Source organism: Chanodichthys erythropterus, chromosome 9 (genome assembly GCF_024489055.1).
Source record: "Chanodichthys erythropterus isolate Z2021 chromosome 9, ASM2448905v1, whole genome shotgun sequence".
NCBI classification, from domain to species: Eukaryota; Metazoa; Chordata; class Actinopteri; order Cypriniformes; family Xenocyprididae; genus Chanodichthys; species Chanodichthys erythropterus.
The window spans coordinates 14,043,945-14,067,182 of record NC_090229.1 but is presented as its reverse complement, the minus strand read 5'-3'; the positions used below and the strand labels follow the sequence as shown (position 1 = coordinate 14,067,182).

The 23,238-nt window shown below is 38.0% G+C and overlaps 1 protein-coding gene across 2 annotated transcripts in view; it reads left to right on the top strand.

The window, feature by feature from the left end:
- sema6bb (sema domain, transmembrane domain (TM), and cytoplasmic domain, (semaphorin) 6Bb) overlaps positions 1 to 23,238 on the top strand; it is a 143,550-nt gene that overhangs the window by 70,107 nt on the left and 50,205 nt on the right. For both annotated transcript variants that reach the window (XM_067394677.1, XM_067394676.1), the window contains 7 exons: positions 1,006 to 1,129; positions 5,058 to 5,172; positions 10,333 to 10,393; positions 10,519 to 10,581; positions 18,987 to 19,085; positions 21,806 to 21,896; positions 22,628 to 22,747. In XM_067394677.1, coding sequence (XP_067250778.1) covers positions 1,024 to 1,129; positions 5,058 to 5,172; positions 10,333 to 10,393; positions 10,519 to 10,581; positions 18,987 to 19,085; positions 21,806 to 21,896; positions 22,628 to 22,747 — 655 coding nt within the window. In that variant the 5' untranslated portion in view covers positions 1,006 to 1,023. The remainder of the gene's footprint in view (positions 1 to 1,005; positions 1,130 to 5,057; positions 5,173 to 10,332; positions 10,394 to 10,518; positions 10,582 to 18,986; positions 19,086 to 21,805; positions 21,897 to 22,627; positions 22,748 to 23,238) is intronic.

Below are 23,238 nucleotides of genomic sequence, written 5' to 3'. Positions count from 1 at the left end.
CTTAACAACATGTGGTAACACCAAACTCTATAGTGTGCAACAGTCGGGTTCCGGAAGTAAAAAAATCCCATTCATTTTCTCCATAGGAAAACTGATTTTGAATAATTTATAAACCTTAAAAAACAAAACTACTGTAAGCTACAAGATTGTTTATCCATGGTTTATGCTCTTGTTGAAGCCATCAGTCTGTATTATTTCAACTTTTTTTTTTTCTTTTTTTCAAATAATCATTTAACAGCGGAATTTCTGGTGAAAAACTACATTACTCATGATTCTTTTCCATCAATCAGGGAATCGTGACAAATCATGCCAAAAGAATACTTTATAGTTTTATATTCATTTGTCATTTTTTATTTGATTGCCATTCGCAGTACTTCATGGCATTCTAGGTCTTTCCATTATTAAAGGCGTTAAGTACCCAATCTTTTACATTTGTCTTATTCACTTTTTAAATACTTTTTTGCTTCAAATCAAAGTTTGTAATGTTGTGATTCACCTCGTAGCTGGTTGATTTGGTTCATGGCTTATAACTCTTTCACAAAACACTTTTTAAAAATCCCTATAGTATATTTCTCATGCATAGCATTTCAAATCAGTCATTTCTATGTCCATTTCAGTTAAGATGCTGCCTATGTAGGCAGTAGACACCAGCACAGCTCTAGGTTTTTAAACAGAGCCTCTCACTCACACATGCTTTGTCCCCCCCCCCCCCCCCCCATTTCTGGCTCAGTGTGAAGCCCTTTTGTTAGGAGTCCAGGCAGTTCAGTCCTGGGTCCTGTGTCTTTGATGACAGTTCTGTGACACACCACATCGGTTGGACCATTATGGCTGACTGACACAAATTCTATTGGTGGATGACTTAATTGCTGATCTTAATCTCTGGGGTGACGATAGAGATGCTTTAGAGTCTATTAGAGTGCTAGTTTTGTTCACTAAGAGAATGTGACCAGAAATCTTGCTAGATCACCACCTCACCTGACTCTTTTCTGCATGTTCCTCTCATAGTGCCGGAGCTCCGCTACCATGACGACTGTGGCCAAACCTTTCATCGGGCTCTTCTGGCTCCTGCGGTTGGTGTGTGCGGTCTTCCCTGAGGAACCGGGACCTCTGAACTTCATCCCCACTGAAGGTAACAATGTCTCCATTTCACATGCAGTCAGTCAGGATCAGGGTTGGATCCCGTCTGTGCTGTCAGGCTCTCAGCTTTCACTTTCTTATGCAGAGCAGGCATGTGATTGATCACACGTCAATAATATTGATTGAATGCATCCCAGCTTAACTCATTCAGGTCTGTCTAAGGTGAAAGATGAGAAAAGCAAGGGGCTTTATAACGCTTAGTTTAATAAAGAGACAGGGAGCTGCAGGAAGCTCTAGGGAGGGTGTTATCACATACTGAGAGAGGAACAGATACAGGACAGGGGTAAGAAACAGGGGAGTAAAGTACTTGAGTAATTGTATTTCATTACTATAGTGATGTATTATTTTGGGAAATTTGGTTTTCGCCCTGGGAAATTTCATAGCAAACAATAAATGTGACCGCATCTTTATGATCGAGAACTAGGTACCCTCTTCCTAAAAGTCCTAAAAGATCAATTCAGCTTAGGGCTGTCAAGCGATTAAAATTTTTTATCTAATTATTTACATGATGTGGAGATTAATTAATCTAATTTGGCTGAGAAATTACTCCCAAGAGATACTTTTAGTTATTATTGTGTAAAGCATCAAATAGACATTACAAAAAGTAGCTTCAGCAAGAAATATTTTATTTGATCAACATAGAATTAATTCAAGACGCAGAACAAAAAAAACAGCACTCGTGAGACATTGCACTCCTTGCTCGTGTGATATAGCTTAATTATATCATATTATGTAAATATGGGACAAAAACTCAAAACGGGCATTTGCCCCATATCTTGAATTTTAGGGACATTCTAACAAGGGCTGAAACGATTAGTCAACATTATCGACAACATCGACAATAAAAAATTGTCGAGAAATATTTTTGTTGTCGAATAGTCTTTTGCCTGCAATAACGCGGTGTAACCAGTGGGGCGCTGTAGCGCATTACTGTAATGCAGCCCTCCTGGATCCAATCCAATAAAAGAAGTCAGCGCTTTGGAGTACATAGTGCAAACGAAGTCGAACCCGTGAAATATAAATACATAACGTTTAGCATAACTACAGAATACTGTCATGCAGGGCCACCAACTCTCATTCAAACTCACTGTTCTCACGCCACACGTCCCACACAGTGAAAGATGCATCACAGAGCAAAGAGGACACAGACAACGCGCCGACATAAGACAGATCAGGTTAAGCCGAGTTCAGACTGCTTGATTTTAACCCCGATTTTGGCTCAGCGACAGGTTTTGAGAAATTGCCGACAAATGCCCGAAATCACAGGCAAATCGGTGCTCGTTCACGCGAGTGACAATCACGCAGTGTGAATGAGCAAAGACGCGATCTGAGAGAATCGCTAAAACCGTGAGATATTTGGCATGCTAAATATCTGGACTTGTCGGCGATTCAAAATCCTGCTGTGTGAAAAGTGTTCTGACTGAAAACTACATTGGCGATGACCGACAGCCAATGAGAGAGCAAGATACAGAGCAGCGTGGAGTTCGGGGAGGAGTTATAGACCACAATATCAGCAAGCATGGCTTCATTCACATAAACATTACAATTCTATCAAACAGAACCAAAGCACAAACATTTGCTTGACCATCCGCAACAGCAGCACATTGAAAAGTTATGTATTTTCCTCTAACTTTCGTTGCAGAACACACAATCCTTCTTTTCTTTATGTTGTTTTCGCTGCAAATCAGCGCACAGGCAATTCGTATTTCAAGCTTCATGCGGGCTACTATTTTTAATAATAATCCCACCGTGTCTCAATCAGCTCCCTAGTTCAGTAGTCAGGGCACTGATCAGGGTATCAGCCACATTCACTTTCATTATATACTGATTCACGAGCTAGGGAGCTGATTGAGACGCATGGCCAGTCCCACGTGAGAACTCCGGTCTTGCATGCGTGATAGCGCGTTGTTTCCTTGTCAGGTCTCGCGTGTGTTTGGTTGTGAAACGTAGTTTGCGTGCCAGACAGAGTTGTCGGAAATTCATCCTATTGTAAGGTCATGCAGTGTGAAACCTTCTGTTGCCGATCCATCGTGCAGTTTGAACACAGCAGCGACTGAATGCTGGCCAAGATAGTCATTCAGTGTGAAAAGAACAGTGACCCGACTACTCTGAAAATCGTGCGGTCTGAACTCGGCATTACTTTTGATATAAAACTAAGTCTCAGATTTTAAATTATATCAATTTTACTACGGGATTCAAACAATACTTGTGGTTGTGGTAGGGCTGGGTGATATATCGCATGCAATTGTCACGCGCATTTCGTCAGTAAAGCCTGTTCCCTGATTACCGCTAAATCGCCATCACTGCCTTTACTGACGAAATGCGCGTGACAATCGCATGCTATATATCGCCCAACCCTAGGTTGTGGCGCTGTTTAACGTGGAGTGGCAGATCGCTGTAAAACCTCAGTTCAAGCGGCATGCAGCGCAAAATAAACATGAATAAACATCAAAAAGTACTTACTGAACTTACTGAAATGAATCCATCTCTAATGTAATCACTTAATCGGAGTTTTAACCGCAGAAAGAAGTCAATAAAACTTGCAAACAAATATTTCACACAAAATGTAACATTTACCTTAGCCATTCAATGACCATAAACTCGATTTTGTGTGTGTGTATATGTATGTGTATGTGTGTGTGTGTGTATATATGTGTATATATATATATATGTATGTGTATATATGTATGTGTATATATGTATGTGTATATATATATATATATATATACACATACATATACACACACACACACACACAAAATCAGTCATCAATTCAGTTGGCTTGAAAATGATTAAAAATACACTTTCAAAAGCTGAAGTGATTTCCTTGTTTTATTTACTAGTTAAAGTACAGTATAACTCAATAATTTAACTAATTGCTAAAGTGAAATAATCAAACAAAGATTACTGATTAATCAGTGCAATAATCGATGATTAGTCGATTAATCGACTATCAAAATAATAGTTTGTTGCAGCCCTAATTCGAACTATATTCTGTTGGCTCCATCATGCAGTGAGTTGTTGCTCTGCATCATTTTCGTCATCAATCAACTGTATGAAATGTCAGATGGGGTAAGTGCGTTAAATGCGTTATTAATTTTAACACGTTATGTTTCACTGTAATTAATCTATTCAACGTGTTTAATCGACAGCCCTAATTCAGCTATTTATCTACTATTTATTTACTTTTACTTTATTTACTATAATTTTACATAATTTTGTATTATTTTATCCCTGATCTTGCCTTGCTTTCTTTCTTCTGGATGCAACTACATTCAGATATCAAAAAACTATATGATTTTATAGTTGTGATATTTTGATGAATTTACAGTTTAAACATTTCAAGTAACAGATGAATTTACAGTTTAAACATTTCAAGTAACAGTTTAAGGTAACAGGTTTCAGGATAATTCCTAAAAGATTAAAGCAGCTGTATATTTTCATGTAAAGAAAGTAGAATGACATGCTAAAAAATGCCAATTTGTTTATTTATAGTTTTTCATTCATTTACATTTTAGATTATGTTTCCTACTTCCAGATACAGCTTTCTTGCATTCAAATATACTGTAAAACCAGATAGTTATTTGATAATTTGATGAATTTAAAGATTAAATATTTCAGGTAACAGATTTCAGGATATGTACAATTTCTCAGTACATTTTACGCCTCTGGTAACAACACTGCTCGACTAGGCTGAACATATGATGAGGACAGACTTTATCTATGAAAACCACTGAAGAGCAACCACAGGCAGCTGTCAACATTTTTATCTCAAGTGTGACTCGCAAGTGATCGAACGCCTCTCGCCTTAACGGATCACCTCACTCACACCCATAAGTGCAATGAAAAGATGATACAACCCTCTGTCAACCCTTTCCCTTTATCATTCACTGTCTCTTCGTCTTCTCTTTTTCCCTTAGTGGTAAGAAGGCATCCTGTGTTTCTCGGACGACCCCATCGCTCATCTCTCAGACAGGAGCCCTTACACATTCAGAGGATTCTGCAGGTCAACCGTACCCTTTACATCGGAGCCAGGTAGGGTGTGAAAAAATGCTGGTTACACTGGGCGTACACTGTAATTATTGTTACATCGGCATCTGTAATTACCTGCATGGAGATGTGTGTTTAAGTAAATTATGTGACATTCAAAAACAATCTCTTTTGAGATCAAGAGTCTGAATTGCTGCTTCTTGTAGATGGTAATTAAACAGCTTTCAAAGCTATTTAAAGGGATAATTCATTTAAAAATTAACATTCTGCCAGCATTTACTCAACTTTTGTGTTGTTCCAAATCTGGTTTTCTTTCTTCTCTGGAACATAAAAGAAGATATTTTTAAAAATGATTGTTTTCAACCCCATTGACTCTCATTGTATGGACAAAAACAGTTGAAACATTCTTAAAAATATCTTTTTTGTGTGTGATAATGTCACATGATGCTAATTTTGGTTTTATTTATTTGTATTTTATTTTATTTTTTAAAATTAATTTACTTTATATTATGAATGATAAAATCATAGTAGTTTGAACATTTCAAGTAATAATTAGGTATTAGGTATCATATCTTTTTCAAAATAGTTTTGGTAAGTCTCAGAAAAAGTCATACAGGTTTGGAATGACATGAGGCTAAATGTAAATGAAGACAATATTAATTTGAGTGAACTGTCCCTTTAAGACACATAATGTGTTTCTTATTGTGGTGGTACTGGGTTATAAATGTAATTTTTTTTAGGATTTTAGGCCAGTGTGGTACTTTAAAGAGGTCACAGGGTCAATGATGTTTTTGCTTTCTTTCTTTCATTTTTTTTTTTTTTTTGCCTACCTCACAGCAGCCGGGGTTAGGAATAGATAAACAAAAATAAAACTTCATTAGGTTTGGCGCTTTAGAAAAATAAGTTGTTTTTGTGAATTTTTGCAGCCTACTTCCCAAAAATGGTTGGCACGTCCATTGGGAGAGTTCAAACATATGGTGATAGTTACCAAAATTTGTAGGGGTCCAGGGGGGAGGCGGCATACTCTAATAAAGTCCCTCATACCGTGTCAGGAAATGACCTGCCCGCTCGACCGTGTCAAAAATTAAACCTCAAAAATAAATATATCACAAAGCGCCACATGACTTTAGATGCCCAGACTGGAGTCTCTCATTAAAAAGGCCAGAAGTCTTTGGCCTAAAGAAGCTCAACTGAGCAACTGTTTCGCATACATTTTCCAACGTGGCACAACTGTGGCCGGCGTAATTCAATGAAATTCAAGCCCCTCTGTGTGCAGTCAGCAAACTTTATGTACCTATCAGTGTCTGATGTAAATGGAGGTGTTTGCCATAGCCAACAGAAAATGACCTCTGTGGAAAAGGAGATTTATTTAGCCGATAACTCGAAAGGGAGCATTCAATAATAACGGCAACACCGAGCGAAATAAAAAGTAGGCAATGCTGTGTTGGAGAGCGGGAGAGAGAGTCAGTGAAGTTTCAAGTCAAGGATATAGAGGGCCTGGATTGACTGAATAAAGTCTGAAACGGCATGCTCAAGTGTGATAAGAGGTACAGACAGGTTAAATCCTGTTAGCATTAGCATAACCGCTCAAGACCGTGCCCCAAGAAAGCGACCAGCCTCTCAACCCCTTCACAGTATTACCTTGTGCCACACCTGGTCATGGATAAGAGGACAGAAGTTTTTTTTTAAACATGCTTGGTTTCCTCCAGAAATTTCTCGACTGCAAACTAGCCTCAGACTTGGGGGAAAAGCAATAAATAAATACACCTATAAGACAAATGAGGTGTTTCTTTTGTGATCTGTATAAATAATTAACGTTCGGAGTAACTAGAGGAGGGCGACTTGGATTGCCAGCGGCGACCTGGTTAAGTCACATTAAATCAAGCCTCAGCCACCTCGTTGTGTTTGACCTCATCGAGAGGTCAAGTCTTTCAATTAAGCTCAGGAGTGAAACTCAACACATTCTACCCTCGAACCTGTCACTAACGGTGCGGGACAGGTTCCGGCTGACCTCTGAGGTCATGGAAACACCGCCTGACTGACGTACGGCCTCTACTGGTGCAGAGAAATGAAGCACTCAGCTGCCATCAGGGCTGCACACAGATGCCGTAGGGCATGGGACGAATGGTGTGAGACCTCCTGCTTCTTCCGTAGTGCTGCAATTGACATATACACTTACTCTTTTAGCTGTCTCCTATGTGTTAAATATAGTCAGGCCCCCCATGAGAGATCCTGCGTCTCTCAGGCCCTTTTTGCACGTCAGTGTGGTCATAAATTTGTAGCACTGAACAAGGGCATAGTATTGTGCCAAACACACAGTACTGCATAATATATCTCTCAGCAGTCCTGCATGAACTGATAAAATATACAATGAATGCAATGTAAGTCGCTTTGGATAAGTGTCTGCCAAATGCATAAATGTAATGTAATGTAATAATACAGTAAAGGTGGCCAAAGCACTTTGTCCTTCAGGCAATCTACCAGAGAGAGAGAAAGATAGATAGATAGAGTGAGATGAAATCAAATGGGGAAAGCTAAATAAGGATAGAGGTTAAGAAAAAGAACTAGATTTTTATTTTTTCTAAAGAAAATGACAATGCATTGCGGCATTGCCATGTAAGATGTGTCAAAAGAACCCATGCCAGGTCTCTGATATTCTGGTCTGTAGATATGACTTGAGTTTTATATTTTATCTGCCAGGTGAAAATTGCAGTTCTGATCTCTTGGAAAGTAAAAACTTGGAAATTTCTGAATTGTTCAGTTTATTGCTAGGGTTGTGCAAAGTTTACAAGTGATGAAACATCTTCCTTGCCAAGTATGAATTTAAAATGAATTGGCCACATCATGCAGGAAGTCGAATTGGAATGAAAGGAAGAGGAATTTACTGAATTGCAATTTGAATAAATTAAACTCTGTCCGTCCGTCTGTCCATCCATCCATCCATCCATCCATCCATCCATCCATCCATCCATCCGTATTTTCAAAACCATTGAACAAGGCTTTACTCTGTCCGTCCATTTATCCATCCATCCACTCATCCATCCACCCATCCATCCATCCATATTTTCAAAACCATTGAACAAGGCTTTACTCTGTCTGTCTACCCATCCATCCATCCATCTATATTTTAAAACCACTGAACAAGGCTTTACTCTGTCTGTCCATCCATCCATCCATCCATCCATCCATCCACCCATCCATCCATCCATCCATCCATCCATCCATCCATCCATCCATCCATCCATATTTTCAAAACCACTGAACAAGGCTTTACTCTGTCTGTCTGTCCATCCATCCATCCACCCTTCCATCCATCCACCCATCCTGCCACTCATCCATCCATATTTTCAAAACCATTGAACAAGGCTTTACTCTGTCTGTCTACCCATCCATCCATCCATCTATATTTTAAAACCACTGAACAAGGCTTTACTCTGTCTGTCCATCCATCCATCCATCCATTCACCCATCCATCCATCCATCCATCCATCCATCCATCCATCCATCCATCCATATTTTCAAAACCACTGAACAAGGCTTTACTCTGTCTGTCTGTCCATCCATCCATCCAATCATCCATCCATCCACTCGCCCATCCATCCATCTTTTCAAAACCATTGAACAATACTTTAAGCCAACAATCAAAATTTGTCTTGACATAATTTACTAGTTTTGAATTTGAATTCTACTTCCTTCCTTCAAATTGTAATTCTGTATCCTGTTTGCTGCCTGTTCTTTTCCATCCAGCATTTTTATGTGATGTCTCTAAATTCACATAACAATAAGTAGATGGAAAACCACTTATCTCCATAGCACACTATGCAAGTTGAGTTACTTGCATTGAAATTTTGAAAGAAGATAAAAAGTAGAGTTTGTATACAAGATAAAGAAAGAGGCAGAGAACAGAAAAGATACAAACAGAGGGACTGAAAAAGAGTTTTACTGGCCCCTGTCTATTCTGTTCTTGCCAATGGTCTGCATGTCTTGTCCAAACCATCTGTTTTGTTTGGTAACCTTGTGTAATATAAAGCCTGTTTTTATATTCATTTAAATGTGACAGTACTGTTGAACTCCAAACAGACCTCTTGCTTTACTGCTTGGATTATTGTGTCTGCTTAAAGTTTGTGCTCTCTAAATAAGGCAAGCACTGTGTAAGTGTATGATAATTTTAACCAGGGCACTTAGGGGCCGCCCTGCTCAAAGAGGGAATGGCCAAGGGGGATTCGTTTTAACAAACCACACAGAGAGGGATTGAATAATTTATAGTCTCATCAGACTCTCTTCAATAACACACATACACACACAGTCTACATTTTTGTTGATGTGTCCACAGAGCAGTGATGCAGATGGAAGTCTGTGAAAGATAAGATCAATACTACTGCAATAACATGGGCTAGTCTGTGAGCTTGGCAAATTCACAGATTACAACATTTCAGAAGGAAAAAGAGAGAGTGAGAGAATCACAAGATTTGAAATTCTCTGGCTCTCTCTTCGGCTGCATGGCAGCTCTTAGTCCTTGATCAATATTCAGGCATAAACCACAGTACTCTATAACACCCAACACGCCATGATTAAAAGAGATCAGATTCATAGAGACTTTAATAGATGCCACAAGGTTATAGAAAGATTATTAAAGTGGTTGCAGGAAGTGCCAATGCACTGGATGCTGTGTTCAAGATGAGGAGCTGCATGCAACACGCATGCAGTGTGGGGGTGGGTTATGAATTATGGAGGGGAAATCAGGCATATCATAATGCAAAGAATCGTCATTATGTAGGACGGGCTGTGGTGAATCGTTTAACTGAGTGTTTGCACTAAGATTGCGGATCTGGGTGAATTCATGTAGGAACAAGAATGTAATATCAATTTGTTAAACATTTGAAGAATGCACATTATGCTTCAGTGTGTGAGGTTGAGGTCCTTGGATTTCAGATATTTGTTCACTGCAAAAAAAAAAAGATGTTTGATCTTGATGTGAGGTTTATTTTTCTTGTTTTAAGCATACGCCTCGTTAAATGATTTAGTTTTTTCTTGTTTTAAGTCTAAATCTAATTGTGGTATATGAGGTAATAGTAAATGTATTTAATTTAAGATGTTTAAATATTAATTCTTACCTTTCTGATTAAGAATAGGATTATTTTTCAGTGTTGTGTTATTGCTTTGTGGTGGTCTCACTCTTTCTCTCTCGTTGTGCTTACGTGTCAGAGATGACCTTTTCCGAGTGGAGCTGGACAACGTGGTGGGAGAAGAGATGTTCTACAGCAAGGTGAGAACAGAAACACACACACACACACACACACACACACACACACACATACACACACATGCTTATACACGTACTTTGTGCTGGAAATGAAAAGTCACTCATTACTAAAGTTCCTTCTGTTACAGAAGAGGGCATGGGAATCCAACAAAAATGACATCAGAATCTGTAGAATGAAGGGAAAACATGAGGTGAGTGGATATTCTCACACACATTTACTTAAATGTATATATTTATATAAACACACACAGACACACATGTAGGGTTTCCATGTTTTATGGGGAAAAGAGAACTTTATGCATTTTTTACATTTTCAAAAAACATAATTTAGTATGATTTATAAGTATGATATATAATAATGTCCCCACAAGGTCAGAGATTTCTGATATTGCCATCCTTGTGAAGACATTTTGTCCCCACAACATAGTGTTTACCAAGACCACACACACACACACAAAAACAAATACTGTATAAATATAAATTTATATTTGTTTACCCATATATTTTAATATGCATGTATATACTGTATAAAATATATATAAAGGTTTTTGTAAGCTCATTTTTTGGGCAATTGTTTTTCTATTATTTATATATCTATAATATAATTTTTTCTTTTTATTTTTTTTAATTTATGGTTTTATTTATTTTTCATTTTTCAGACATTATTATGCTTAATGAGCTGTTTTCATTGTACAACCTACATTGGCTGGTCCCTGCAATTGAGGCAAAACCCTACCCATACAAACAAACATTAATATCAACAACACACTGTTAAACAACAACACACATTTATTCATGTTAAATGCTTATATATGTCACGTTATTTGTGCCCCTCCTCATACTCTAAGGTACCATCACAAGAGCTGCCTGTGGCAAATTTTCAGGAAATCATTTTTTTCTGTGCTGTGTGCAAAATAGTGAGGGGTGTCAAAAGCTGCCAGCGGTCCCCACAACTGCCCACGCATGACCACTGCAGATATCTTCCTTTCACACACCCTTTCTGCTTCGTCTTCTGGAATGCTGGGTATTTTGTCTGACTTCAATAAGAGTGAAAGGGAGTTTTTATTGAAAGGTGTCTGTGTGGGAAGAGTGAAGGATGACTTAATCCCCTCCAGGCGAGAAAGAGAGGAAAAAGAGAGAAAACGACTTATTTAACACTGAAAGTGACACCTGACATTGAATCTGGGTGAGAGAGCGTAAGACAAAAGCACAGCAGAGAGCAAGTGAGATGAGACATACAAAGGAATGGAGAAAGCGAGCTGATCTCCCACCTGTCTGCCCTAGGGATGGATGGAAAGACAGAGAGAAAGACCAGCATACAGTAGATGAGGGAATGAAGGGATCAGTAAGAGAGAGAGTGGACAGGAAAGATGTTAAAGAATGGTTCACCTAAAGATTAACATTCTGTCATCTTTTACTCACCCGTGTGTTGTTCCAAACCCGTATAATTTACTTTCTTCCTTTGACTGAAATAACACTTTAAAGATTAATTCTTGAATTAATATTTCACTTGAGGGGCAGATGAACAGTGAATACATTTTAACTTAATTTTTGGTGTCCTTGTCAGCCAAGTCTGTGGTTTTTTTTTTTTTTTTGTTTTTTTTTTTTTTTTTTTCTGTGTGAAGATTCTTCAAAAAGCTCCCCTTACATGGTCCATATAATGACACGGGTGACATTTGGAATGAGTAAATCATTGCATTGGGGGTGAACATCTTTAGAAGGTGAGTCAGCTATAAAATAAAGGAAAGTGATTAAGGGCAAGAGAAAGAGGGGTTGTTGGGAGGGAAAGGAGAGAGAGGGAGAGAATTACCCTCTTATAGTTAATAAGTCTGCAAACATGAGAGGTCATGCAAAGATGAACGAGATACGAGACAAGCTCTTAAACAGAACCCAAGATCTCACGCTGAGTGGACACTGATATACACACTCACGCACACACACATCTGCACAAACGCGCGCTGTACACCCATACACAGCGTCCTCTAGTCCTCATGTGTGAGTCCTTGTGTGTTTCACTGTGAAACATTTGCCACTAGGGTAATTGGTTTTGGTAATTAAATGTTTCTGCACGGCTGATCTAAGAGGCCACGCGGCTGTAATTGGGAGGGAAATTCAATCTCCACATCTCTGCCCCTTTCAGCTGGATCTGCAGGAGGCCATTTTGAATCTCTGATGAATGCAGATGCAGTCTCTTCCCTTTTCCTCTCTCTCTCTCTCTCTCTCTCTCTCTCTCTCTCTCTCTCTCTCTCTCTCTCTCTCTCTCTCTCTCTCTCACACACACACACACACACACACACACACACACACACACACACACACACACACGTGCGCGCACACACACAAGGACTCTGGAGTTGGTTTAATGTAAGGCAACTGGGGTGGAGCCAGTGCATACAGAAAAGAAATTATATGCCAGTTTATGGACATATTATGATTGACAACACTTAGACAGATTGTTTCACAGATAATGTGCTGATGCAGCTCACTACACTTCCAATTACACACCTGCATGGATGTGCTGAATATTAAATAACCACTTTGAATCTGAATTGAAAATCTACAAAGAACCCAAGTGAAACACTGTGAATCTGCACAGTATGTTCTCTGCATGTTTGTGTGTAAAATAATCATGCAGAATCTGAATTCTGAATCTAAATGATCCAAACTGAATGTGAATTCGGAATGTATTATAAATTCTGGATTAAAAAACATTCTGAGTCTGAATTGTAAATCTAAAAGAACCACTCTGAATCTGGATTGTGAATCTAAAGGTTCCAAACTGAATATGAATTCTGAATTTAAATAGACTGCATGTAATTCTGAATCTGGTTTGGAAACCGTTTTGAACCTAAATTCTGAATTTGAATTCTTAGTTGAAGTTGCATTTGTATATTCTCAATACACTCTAAAAAAATGCTGGATTGAAACAACCCAAGTTGGGTTAAAAATGGACAAACTCAGCGATTGGGTTGTTTTGACCCAGCTGTTGGGTTGAATCTTTAACCCAACCTGCTGGGTAGTTTTATTTAACTCAACTGATGTTTAAAAATTACTTTATTGATCACTTAAAATGAACCCAAAATATGTTGGAAATTAACATTTAATAATTAAATAATAAACATGTATTAAATTGCTTATTAATAAATGTTCATCTTTTGATTATTATTGTTGCCTCTAGTAATTGTTTGTCTGATTTTTAATTTCCAATCTATTTTGGGCTAAATTTAAGCCAGACATGTAATCATTTTAAAACAATAGTTGAATTAAATAAAACTACCCAGCATGTTGGGCAAACATTTAACCCAACCGCTGGGTCAAAACAACCCAATCAGTGGGTTTGTCCATATTTAACCCAACTTGGGTTGTTTTTAACCCAGCATTTTTTAGAGTGTATAAGTGAGCGTTAGTCACTATGAATGTGAATTCTAAATCTAAAGGATCCAAACCGCATTTGAATTGTGAACTGCTCTAAATCTGAATTCTGAATCTAATTGAACCACTCAAGCACTCACTGGCTAATTGCATCTTTACTTTGTTAGCATTCTATTTGTTATTATTGTTGTTTTTTTTTGGTCTTATGTTTTTGTTGTGTTCATTTGGATTTGCGCTCTGACAGGTCCATTTTAAGTTGTATAGGTTTAACACACTTTTACGGCACGTTCCAATCCCCAGTCATGATTACAGTACTGTCTCTCACTCAAGCTTTTGAATCCTTAAGCTCCATGATTGCTTTAGTTAGCCTGCTCTCAATGTTGTTGATAGCCCATGGTGTGTTCACCAGCCATCAGCGTCAAAGTGTGTGAGGGGGCGTGGATTAGCCCTAGAGCAAAAACACAAATACACACAATCCCTCTCTCTCACATACACAAAACTCCAATCATTTTCTCCTCCCTTTTGTCCATCTCTTAATTTCTTAGTCAATCCTTTTTGTAGTTAACATACACATCCTACATAAACACAACCCCATAGTCTGTGTTCTCTGGCAAATTTGCACTAATTTAGCCCCTGCTGTTAATGTGGTCCCTGTCTGACCGAGGCTGCTGTCACTGCAATTACAAAGAGAATTCTAGAGATGACAATATTGCCATGGGAGAGAGAGAGAGATTGAGAGGGGAAAAAGAGGTCTCTGCCAACTTTCTTCTGCTCTTTCCTTCTCAAAGCTCTGCAGTATTCCTTCTCCTATCATGGTTAGAGACACAGACTCAGCTGAGCATGTAATGGAAACTTCTGAGAGTTAGTTTTGTTTATTGTAAATATGACCCTTTTATTATGAGGAACAGTGTCTGAAGTGGTTAAGTGGACACCCGTGAGATGAGTTACACTCTTAGTTGATAATGATGTGCAGAATTGTGCAGTATCCAGGCAGTTGATCGTGCTGTGAAACACCATATGCGACATTACGCTGAACATACTTTGCAGTGACTAAGCAAACTGAAGTCCTTCATTTTCAGCAAGAACTGGACACTGCCATCATTGGCGATGCTAAAACTGAGCATTGATCAAAAACAAATGAGCTTTAATCGCAAAAATAGAAAGCGATCGACAATGTTCTGTTGTTCATTGCTTGCAGTTACTGGCAGTAAATATTTAAAGGGTTAGTTCACCCAAAAATTCTGTCATTAATTACTCACCCTCATGTTGTTCCAAACCCGTTCATCTTCAGAACACAAATGAAGATCTTTTTGATAAAATCTGAGAGTTTTCTGTCCCTCCATAGACTGCCTTTGCAAATGAAACTCTGCCGGTTCATAAAGAGATCGTAAAACTAATCCATATTAATTGAGCGGTTTAGTCCAGATTTTCTAAAGAGACTCAATCGCTTTACATCGGGGTCTCAAACTCAAATTGGCGGGGGGCCATTTCTGTTATTGACACCTCATAGGAAGGCCATATTAACATTCAAGCGCAAGAAAGGACAACATTTCAGAAAATTTCCTTTCCTTTGCATTATTTCTCATTTACTTTCATTAGGCCTACTAAAATGTTTTTATACCTATACTATAAATATTTTATTTACCATACTAAATGTAAACAGCAGTGTCTCTCTCATTGTTACAGAGTGTAATATAATTATATAATACTATTACTAATATAATACTACTAATATACTAATATAATACTATTAATTGCAATAGTCTGGTGCAATTTCTCACATCCAACAAAGTGCATGGAATAAAAAAAAAAGGTGTAATTTAGGAACAAAACCAGTAAAACTTGTGGCGTGGAGGGGTAAGAAATAAACAAAAAAAACTGGAGCTATATATATATATATATATATATATATATATATATATATATATATATATATATATATATATATATATATATAACTTTATTTTGTCAAAAAATAAAAATCTCTCATTGTTACATACATTATTAGTTTTTAACATTTAGTGGAAGTATTTCCCTTACTTTATGTTAGCTTAAATAACATAAAAATCTTGCACTGAACAACACTGTACTGAACAAATACAATCCCTGAATACATTTGTACACTCCTCTGTTTCTTGACAGACACGTGGCAGCGCTTGTGCTCACACAGCTGACACACATTTGTCCAAGATGCCGTTTGAACATCGGTAACGTTTAATGGTTGCATCGGACGCGTTTCGGTGGTTTTAAATCGACGCTCGTGACTTAAAGTCGAGTGCTTTTACTGTGATTTAGGCAAGCGCGGTCATAATAGAAGCAACGCGGTTGAGAGCGCGGCTCATGGTTGCATAGCAACGACAGACGCCACTGGAGCAAAAGCGCATTGGAAAGGAGAATGCGGCACGGCGCCGCTTATGTGACGCGATATGTGAATGCCCCCATAGAACGGCGACTTTTTCTTTGCATATCAGTCAGGTAGCAACTAGGGAATAATAATAATTTAGCGGGCCGGATTATGTTTTATTTTTGAGATTAGTTGCGGGCCGGGTAGAGGGGGAGGACGGGCCGTAAATGGCCTGCAGTTTGAGACCACTGCTTTACATGATGAACAGATTGAATTTAGGCTTTTATTCACATATAAACAGTCATCATCTCACACATCAGTTGTGGTAAACAGAAGCTCAGACATGTTTGCTTGACGTACGAGAACCAATGAGGTTCATTCTTGTGTGCTACGCAGCACATTTGAGGGTTTGTTCTCACGTGTCGAGCAGTTTAGGTTGAGCTTCTGTTTATTTCTGTTGATCATTGTTTATATGTGAACAAAGACCACATTAAATCTGTTCATCATATAAAGTGATCAAGTCTCTTCAGAAATTTGGACTAAACCACTTTATTCATATGGATTAGTTTTACAATCATTTTATGAACTTTTGAAGCATCAAAGTTTCAGTTGCGAAGGCAGTCAATGAAGGGACAGAAAACTCTGATTTCATCAAACATATCTTAATTTGTGTTCCAAAGATGAATGAAAGTCTTACGGGTTTGGAACGACATGAGGGTTTGTAATTGATGACAGAATTTTCATTTTTGGATGATCTAACCCTTTAAACTTATGACTTGTTGAAAGCTTCAATCTGATGACGTCTGGTTTGGACACATTATGAGGCACTGTCAGTCTGTTGATGGTTTATGGTGTTATTGTGGGACTGCATTTTGAAGGAATGTGTTTAGATATAAAGATATCAGTGATCTAGGAATGTAGGGAGTACTCTACACAGATGTGCAGTGTTGGTGTAGATGTCATGTCTAGAGACTCAACAGAGAGGAAGAGAAAGAGAGAGACAGAGGAGGAATTCACTTGTTCAGCTCAGCATCTGTTAGAAAAAAACATCTGCCAGAAAGACAACGCCTTTTTACTAAGGTTCTCACACACACAAGCTTGGGTGGTAAACTTATCTGGGACCCGGTATAAATAATTAAGTACTTGACACCAACAGTGAGAATTTGCAGGGATAGTCAAGGTCCTGTAAGCGGAATAAATATGGCATGCAGGAACAGGGCATAAAATCGAAGAGAGGGGAAGACATTTTTTAATAAAAGAGACTTGACTTGAGCTCGAGACAGCGAGGTTAAGACAGAGACCTTCACCTCCTTCACTGTGACTTCACACAGAAATACTAAAAACCTCTCAAACCTTATTCTACTTCTTTTTTGTGGGTGTGTGTTTTGATGCTTTGGCAACAATCTTGCCAATAAATTACTAAAAATTGAAAAGCAGAGACAAGAACAGTCTGGAGGAGAAATGCTGCTGAAGTGGAAAGGGTGGGTTATAGAAGGACAAAGAGAAAGGATAAAGGGATAATTGGACTGGTAGTAGGAGAGGAAAAATAAAGGCACGAGGAAAGAACCATTGTGAAACACCGAGCAGAGGACAGTTGATGGTGCAGAGGACGTCCAGCACTAGAGAGAGAACCCCCCTAATGGACTAATGAATAGTGTGTAAATGAATCAGGCCTCTTTGAAAATATGAAATGAGGGGATGAAAATGGAAAGACCAGGTGATAGTGATTGAAGAGCTGGAGGAGAATGAGAAGGCCGTTGTTGTTTATCCAAGGGATGTGCTTTATCGCTTAGAAGACCAGGAGCCGTGCCAAGCGTTTGGACTCTTGGAGGAATTCATTGAATCAGTTTTATGAGTAAAGTTATGGGGTCTTCGTGCACCGGGCTCCTACAGAGACTCAAAAACGCAAATACACACACAGGATACATCTGCATCACAACACCATTAGTACACACAATGCCGTTATGATTAAAAAAAGCATCTGTCTTACAGAGAGACTCGTAAACAGGCTACGCATGCTCATAGCAATGCATTGTGGGCTGACATTTATGTGATTTAATGTGCCGTTTGTCAGCTGTCATTTTAAATGAACAAACAAAACCATACAAAGTATGGTACATTAGAAATTACAAATATTTAATTAATGTAGGTAATTGAATTAAATTTTAATCAAAAAATCCAACAAAAAAGAAATTAAATGCATAGTAAGGATTTTTTTGTCATGTATTTCTTTAATTAAACTAACAAATAAAATCATAGTGTAGAATTAGAAAATAAAAATGTTTAATTCAATAATTTAAAGTAAAATGAAAAAAACCTAACAAAAAGGAAATTAAATTAGATAGTAATGATTTCTCTCACATACTCTCTCTCCTCATTTCTCCACTGAAAAACAAGAACCCTGTGAGGACCTGAGCATCTGGAATAATACTCACTCCCACTTCTCCCCCTCCGGCTTCTTCCACACGTCCTCACTCTCTTTCTTCATCCGATAACAGATTGCTGTGATCATGTAGCCCTATTGCCCACAGGTTGCTGCCCATCAAATGGTGCCACGCTGGCGGGCACACGCGGGGGACACCGGTGGGGGGCATCACGTGGGGGAGCATGACATAAGCCATCTCTATTTCACTTCTCTTAAAGCCCTTCACAGGTGCAGAGCTCAAACATGTGCGTTCAATTGAACCGAGGTTTAGCCAAATGACTCACTGTGGCGTGCCTATGGTTTGCCAAGTGAATTGTTTGTACAGATGCAAACAATCCCTGGAATAAAATTGAAAGTGCTGAGAAATGTGATGTCATTCTTAGGGGGAATTCGTTCAAGAGTTTGATTTAGGAGACAAATGACTTTCTTCTTTTTCTCATGATGTTGTTTTTTAGGACGAGTGCCGTAACTACATGAAGGTTCTGCTCAGCCGGCAGGGTGGATTGTTTATCTGCGGGACCAACGCCTTCAATCCGTTATGTGCCAATTATACAGTGAGTACTACATACTTGAAACACACTTGCACTCTGTTCTTTCTTTACCCCAAAGTTTTGACAACGTTTCTAGGGTCTGTATTTTCTCATTACATTTTTTTCATACTTTATTTATTCTCCACAGCCCATTACATTTCTCACACATATTTTATTTCATTCTCCTTAACTGCTTTTTGGCTTCAAAACTTCAGTGCATTTCAGAGCACTGCTTGCAGCGTCTAAACGACTGGCCTCATTGGGTCACTATGCATTTTTGACCCGGATGGGAATCACTTCACAATCCCCAAGCAGAAAGAATCTCCCCTGCTGTTTGTTTATTCTCTGTTTTTCCACCTGCCTGGCTGTCAATATGCCCATGAGCAGCAAGCTGTTTCTGATGACCTCAAGAGCAAAGAGCTGTCATTAATCAGTATAGATGCAGTTTTCTGTGCGTGGTTGTTTATTCGAAAAGAATGGTAATGCCACTCAATGGGCACGTTGTTTGAATTCAAGACTCTGAGTGGCTCTCTCTCTGTGTATGTGTGTGTGTTGCCTTCCATCCATCTGGCCAGTATCGCCCCCAGCGTACGTGAGTCACATTAATGGAGGGCCTTAGCTTCTGGTCCACCTGCGACATCAAATTGAAAACCACATCCATAAATGCTGCACCTCAGAACTGCTACGCCTGATTTCTGAACCAAACACACAAATAATATATTTAATAATATAAAGAAGAAAAACACATAATTATTAATCATCCGGATTCTAGCCTGGTATAATACACTGCCCAGCCAAAAAAAAAAAAAAGTTGCTGTTTGGATTTAAATAGACAAATGCTTAAAGGCTTAATTCACCCAAAAATGAAAATTATCCCATGATTTACTTTGTTTCAGACGAACACAATCATAGATATATTTAAAAATATCCTTGCTCCTCCAAGCTTTATAATAGCAGTGAATGGGGGTCCACCTTTTGAAGACAAAAAATACATCCCTCCATAATAAAAGTAATCCATACGGCTCCAGGGGGTTAATAAAGGCCTTCTGAAGCAAAGCGATGGGTTTTTGTAAGAAAAATATCCATATTTACAACTTTATTAACTATAATAACTAGCTTTCAGCAGACAACCGTACGCATCCATTTGCAGCAGAAGAGTAATCTCTGACCCGACACATGACGACGAACGTGGAAGCACAGAGGATAGAGCAAATTAAAACACCGGTCACGAATTAGAAGTCTGAAATGATAATTTTTAAAGAGAAATGTCAGAGAATTTCACAGCTCTATTTGTTTGAATCGCGAGAGGCGTGTATGCTTCCGATACTCCTACATCATGCGTCATATATCACTTCAGGGGGTTACTCATTTGGCGTAAGTCGACTTGCGCAGTATGCGTACGGTCGTCTGCTGGAAGCTAGTTATTTGAATCTATAAAGTTTTAAATATGGATATTTTTCTTACAAAAACGCATCGCTTCACTTCAAAATGACTTTATTTACCCCCTGGAGCTGTATGGATTACTTTTATTATGGATGGATAATTTTATTTATTTTTTTGGCTGAAAAAATATAGTCATATACATCTAGGATGGCTTGAGGTTGAGTAAATCATGAAATCATTTTCATTTTTGGGTGAACCATCCCTTTAAGAGTCTATGACTGGATCATTATTGCAGTGATTATGTTTCTAGCATGTTATATGTTTTGAAACGGTTCTTCTAACCATAACTGATTTAGTGTGTAGCTTTACATTTCTTAAACAACCATGTAGGAAGACACATGGTAATGTTTCAGGATGACAATGTCAAGATTCATCAAGCTCAAATTGTGAAAAAATGGTTGGTAGGGAGCATGAAGAATCATTTTCACACATGAATTGACACCTCTGAGTCCAGACCTAAATTCATTGAAAGTCTTTGGGATGTGCTGGAGTAGACTTTACAGAGTGCTCACCTCTTGCATTGTCAATACAAGATCTTGACCAAAAAAAAAAAATGGTAGAAATAAGTGTTATTTATTTAAATGTTAAAAACACTTCTGTACAGTGAATGTCTGGAGATAGGAAGCAGTTAGTTGAAGTCTTTTGTAACAAATTACGTTTCCCATTTCGTTAAGTAATATTATTGTTTTGCAGCAATTTGAGAAACAGCTTTTAGGAAGAAAATTGCAGACAGTAAAATAAAATTTTCATAAGTGACATCTGTGCTTCCCTAATCTTGACAACCACCTGCCACTATTTCCATCAAGGGAATTAGAAAGATATAAGTTTGAGTATGCAAAAGTCTCGAGGACATGAAGAAATTCCATCTGTCAAGTCTGAAACACACTGTCGCAGATCTGAGTAATGAAAAGAATTATCGCACACCTGTAATGCAACATTACACCTGTCAAGAGTTTAAGAGGCTCTCTAGAGACAGAAATGTATGATAGAGACAGAAAGAGAGTGCACAGGTTTATTTATAGTTAGTTTTAATGGCCTGAGAGTAATTTTCAGCTTGAACTGTAATTGTGCTATAAATCGCCTGTGGATGTTTTTGAAATTAAATTTTGTGCATATGCTTTAACTCTGCTTCTGTTATTCCTACACTGTTACTATTTCTCTCTTTCTGCTTTTGTATTAGCAAACTGTACATTGGAGAGCATAACATTTATTTTGCTAGTTTTAGTTTTTCAGCTACTTTCTGTGCACTGGGCATTTTTGTCTCTAATTAATGAATGTGTTTTCTATGTATGTGTATGCAGGGAGACACTCTTGAGATGGTGGGTGAAACCGTCAGTGGGATGGCTAGATGCCCATATGACCCAAAACATGCCAATGTGGCCCTATTTGCAGGTGAGACTCCTCCACCGTATTCTGTTGCTTTCTGCATTAACACAATGAACAAGACAGCAAACCGTTCCTGTGTGTTACAGGACTATATATAGATATAGCAGTGCGGTAATGCTGATGTCCCTGCTGTTATTATTTAACTTAATTACATGCCGGCATATGAACAATATTTATGTGTGTATCTCACTCTAATCTTGCACATATGCTGTCCAGCACATTCCCTGCACAGCATTATGGGTTTACGGTTTCCTGCCTGGACAAACCTAAAGGAAATTAATTTTTTTTTAATATATGAAGATGCATTACACCAACGAAAGTATATTGAGAGCATTTTTTAGTCTGTAAGGCAGTGCTGATCAATCAGACAAGGCAAGGAAGCTAAACAACTAAAAAATAACTGTTGTTTTTTTTCAATTTACCACCTAATGTGCATAACTCAGATGCATGAAACATGTATTCTGCTGCACAAAGGGGAGATTATAGATGGAAAAGGAGAAAGTTTTATTATATTATATTATATTATATTATATTATATTATATTATATTATATTATATTATATTATATTATATTATATTATATTATATTATATTATATTATATTATATTATATTATATTAGTATTTTGAGAGAGTGGTTATATATTTTATTATTAGATTATATTTTATATAATATTATCTTTGCATATTTTTTCAGAGAGATATTCTATATAGTTTGTTTGTGTGATATTTTTGCAGAGGGGAATCTCTACACTGCCACAGTGACTGATTTTCTGGCCATCGATGCCGTGATCTACAGGAGTCTGGGGGACAATCCTGCTCTGCGAACGGTGAAACACGACTCCAAATGGTTTAGAGGTAATAAAGACGTCAAACGTTAGTTGACAGGAAGGGGAAGCCGTGCAGAGTCAGCACGTGGATGTAATATTAATGTTGTTTGTGTATATATTATGTGTGTGTGTGAGAGAGGTAAGAGTATAAATGCATGTGTCCTGTCTGTTGTTAAAAATCATTTGTTTTCATTCTCATGACTTTACTGTTCCAAAACTAGTGAGCTGCCTTACTGGCTACTGTCTAAATACAGAATCTTAACTATCATAGAATGGTCATAAGTGACCATTTTAAATATATATATATGTCAAAAATAATGTTATTTCTTATTTTTTCTGTTTAACATGTTAAAACTATTAAATGAATGGAATCAACACAGCATATTACAGTATATGATTATGCTGTCTGGGTTCTTCGAGAACTCAAGAGAACATGGTTTGAGACCTTTTACCTCATTTAAAACTGTGCTTACAAGAATACTTGGGGGGAAAAAGGAGCATTTTGTCATGATTTTGTGT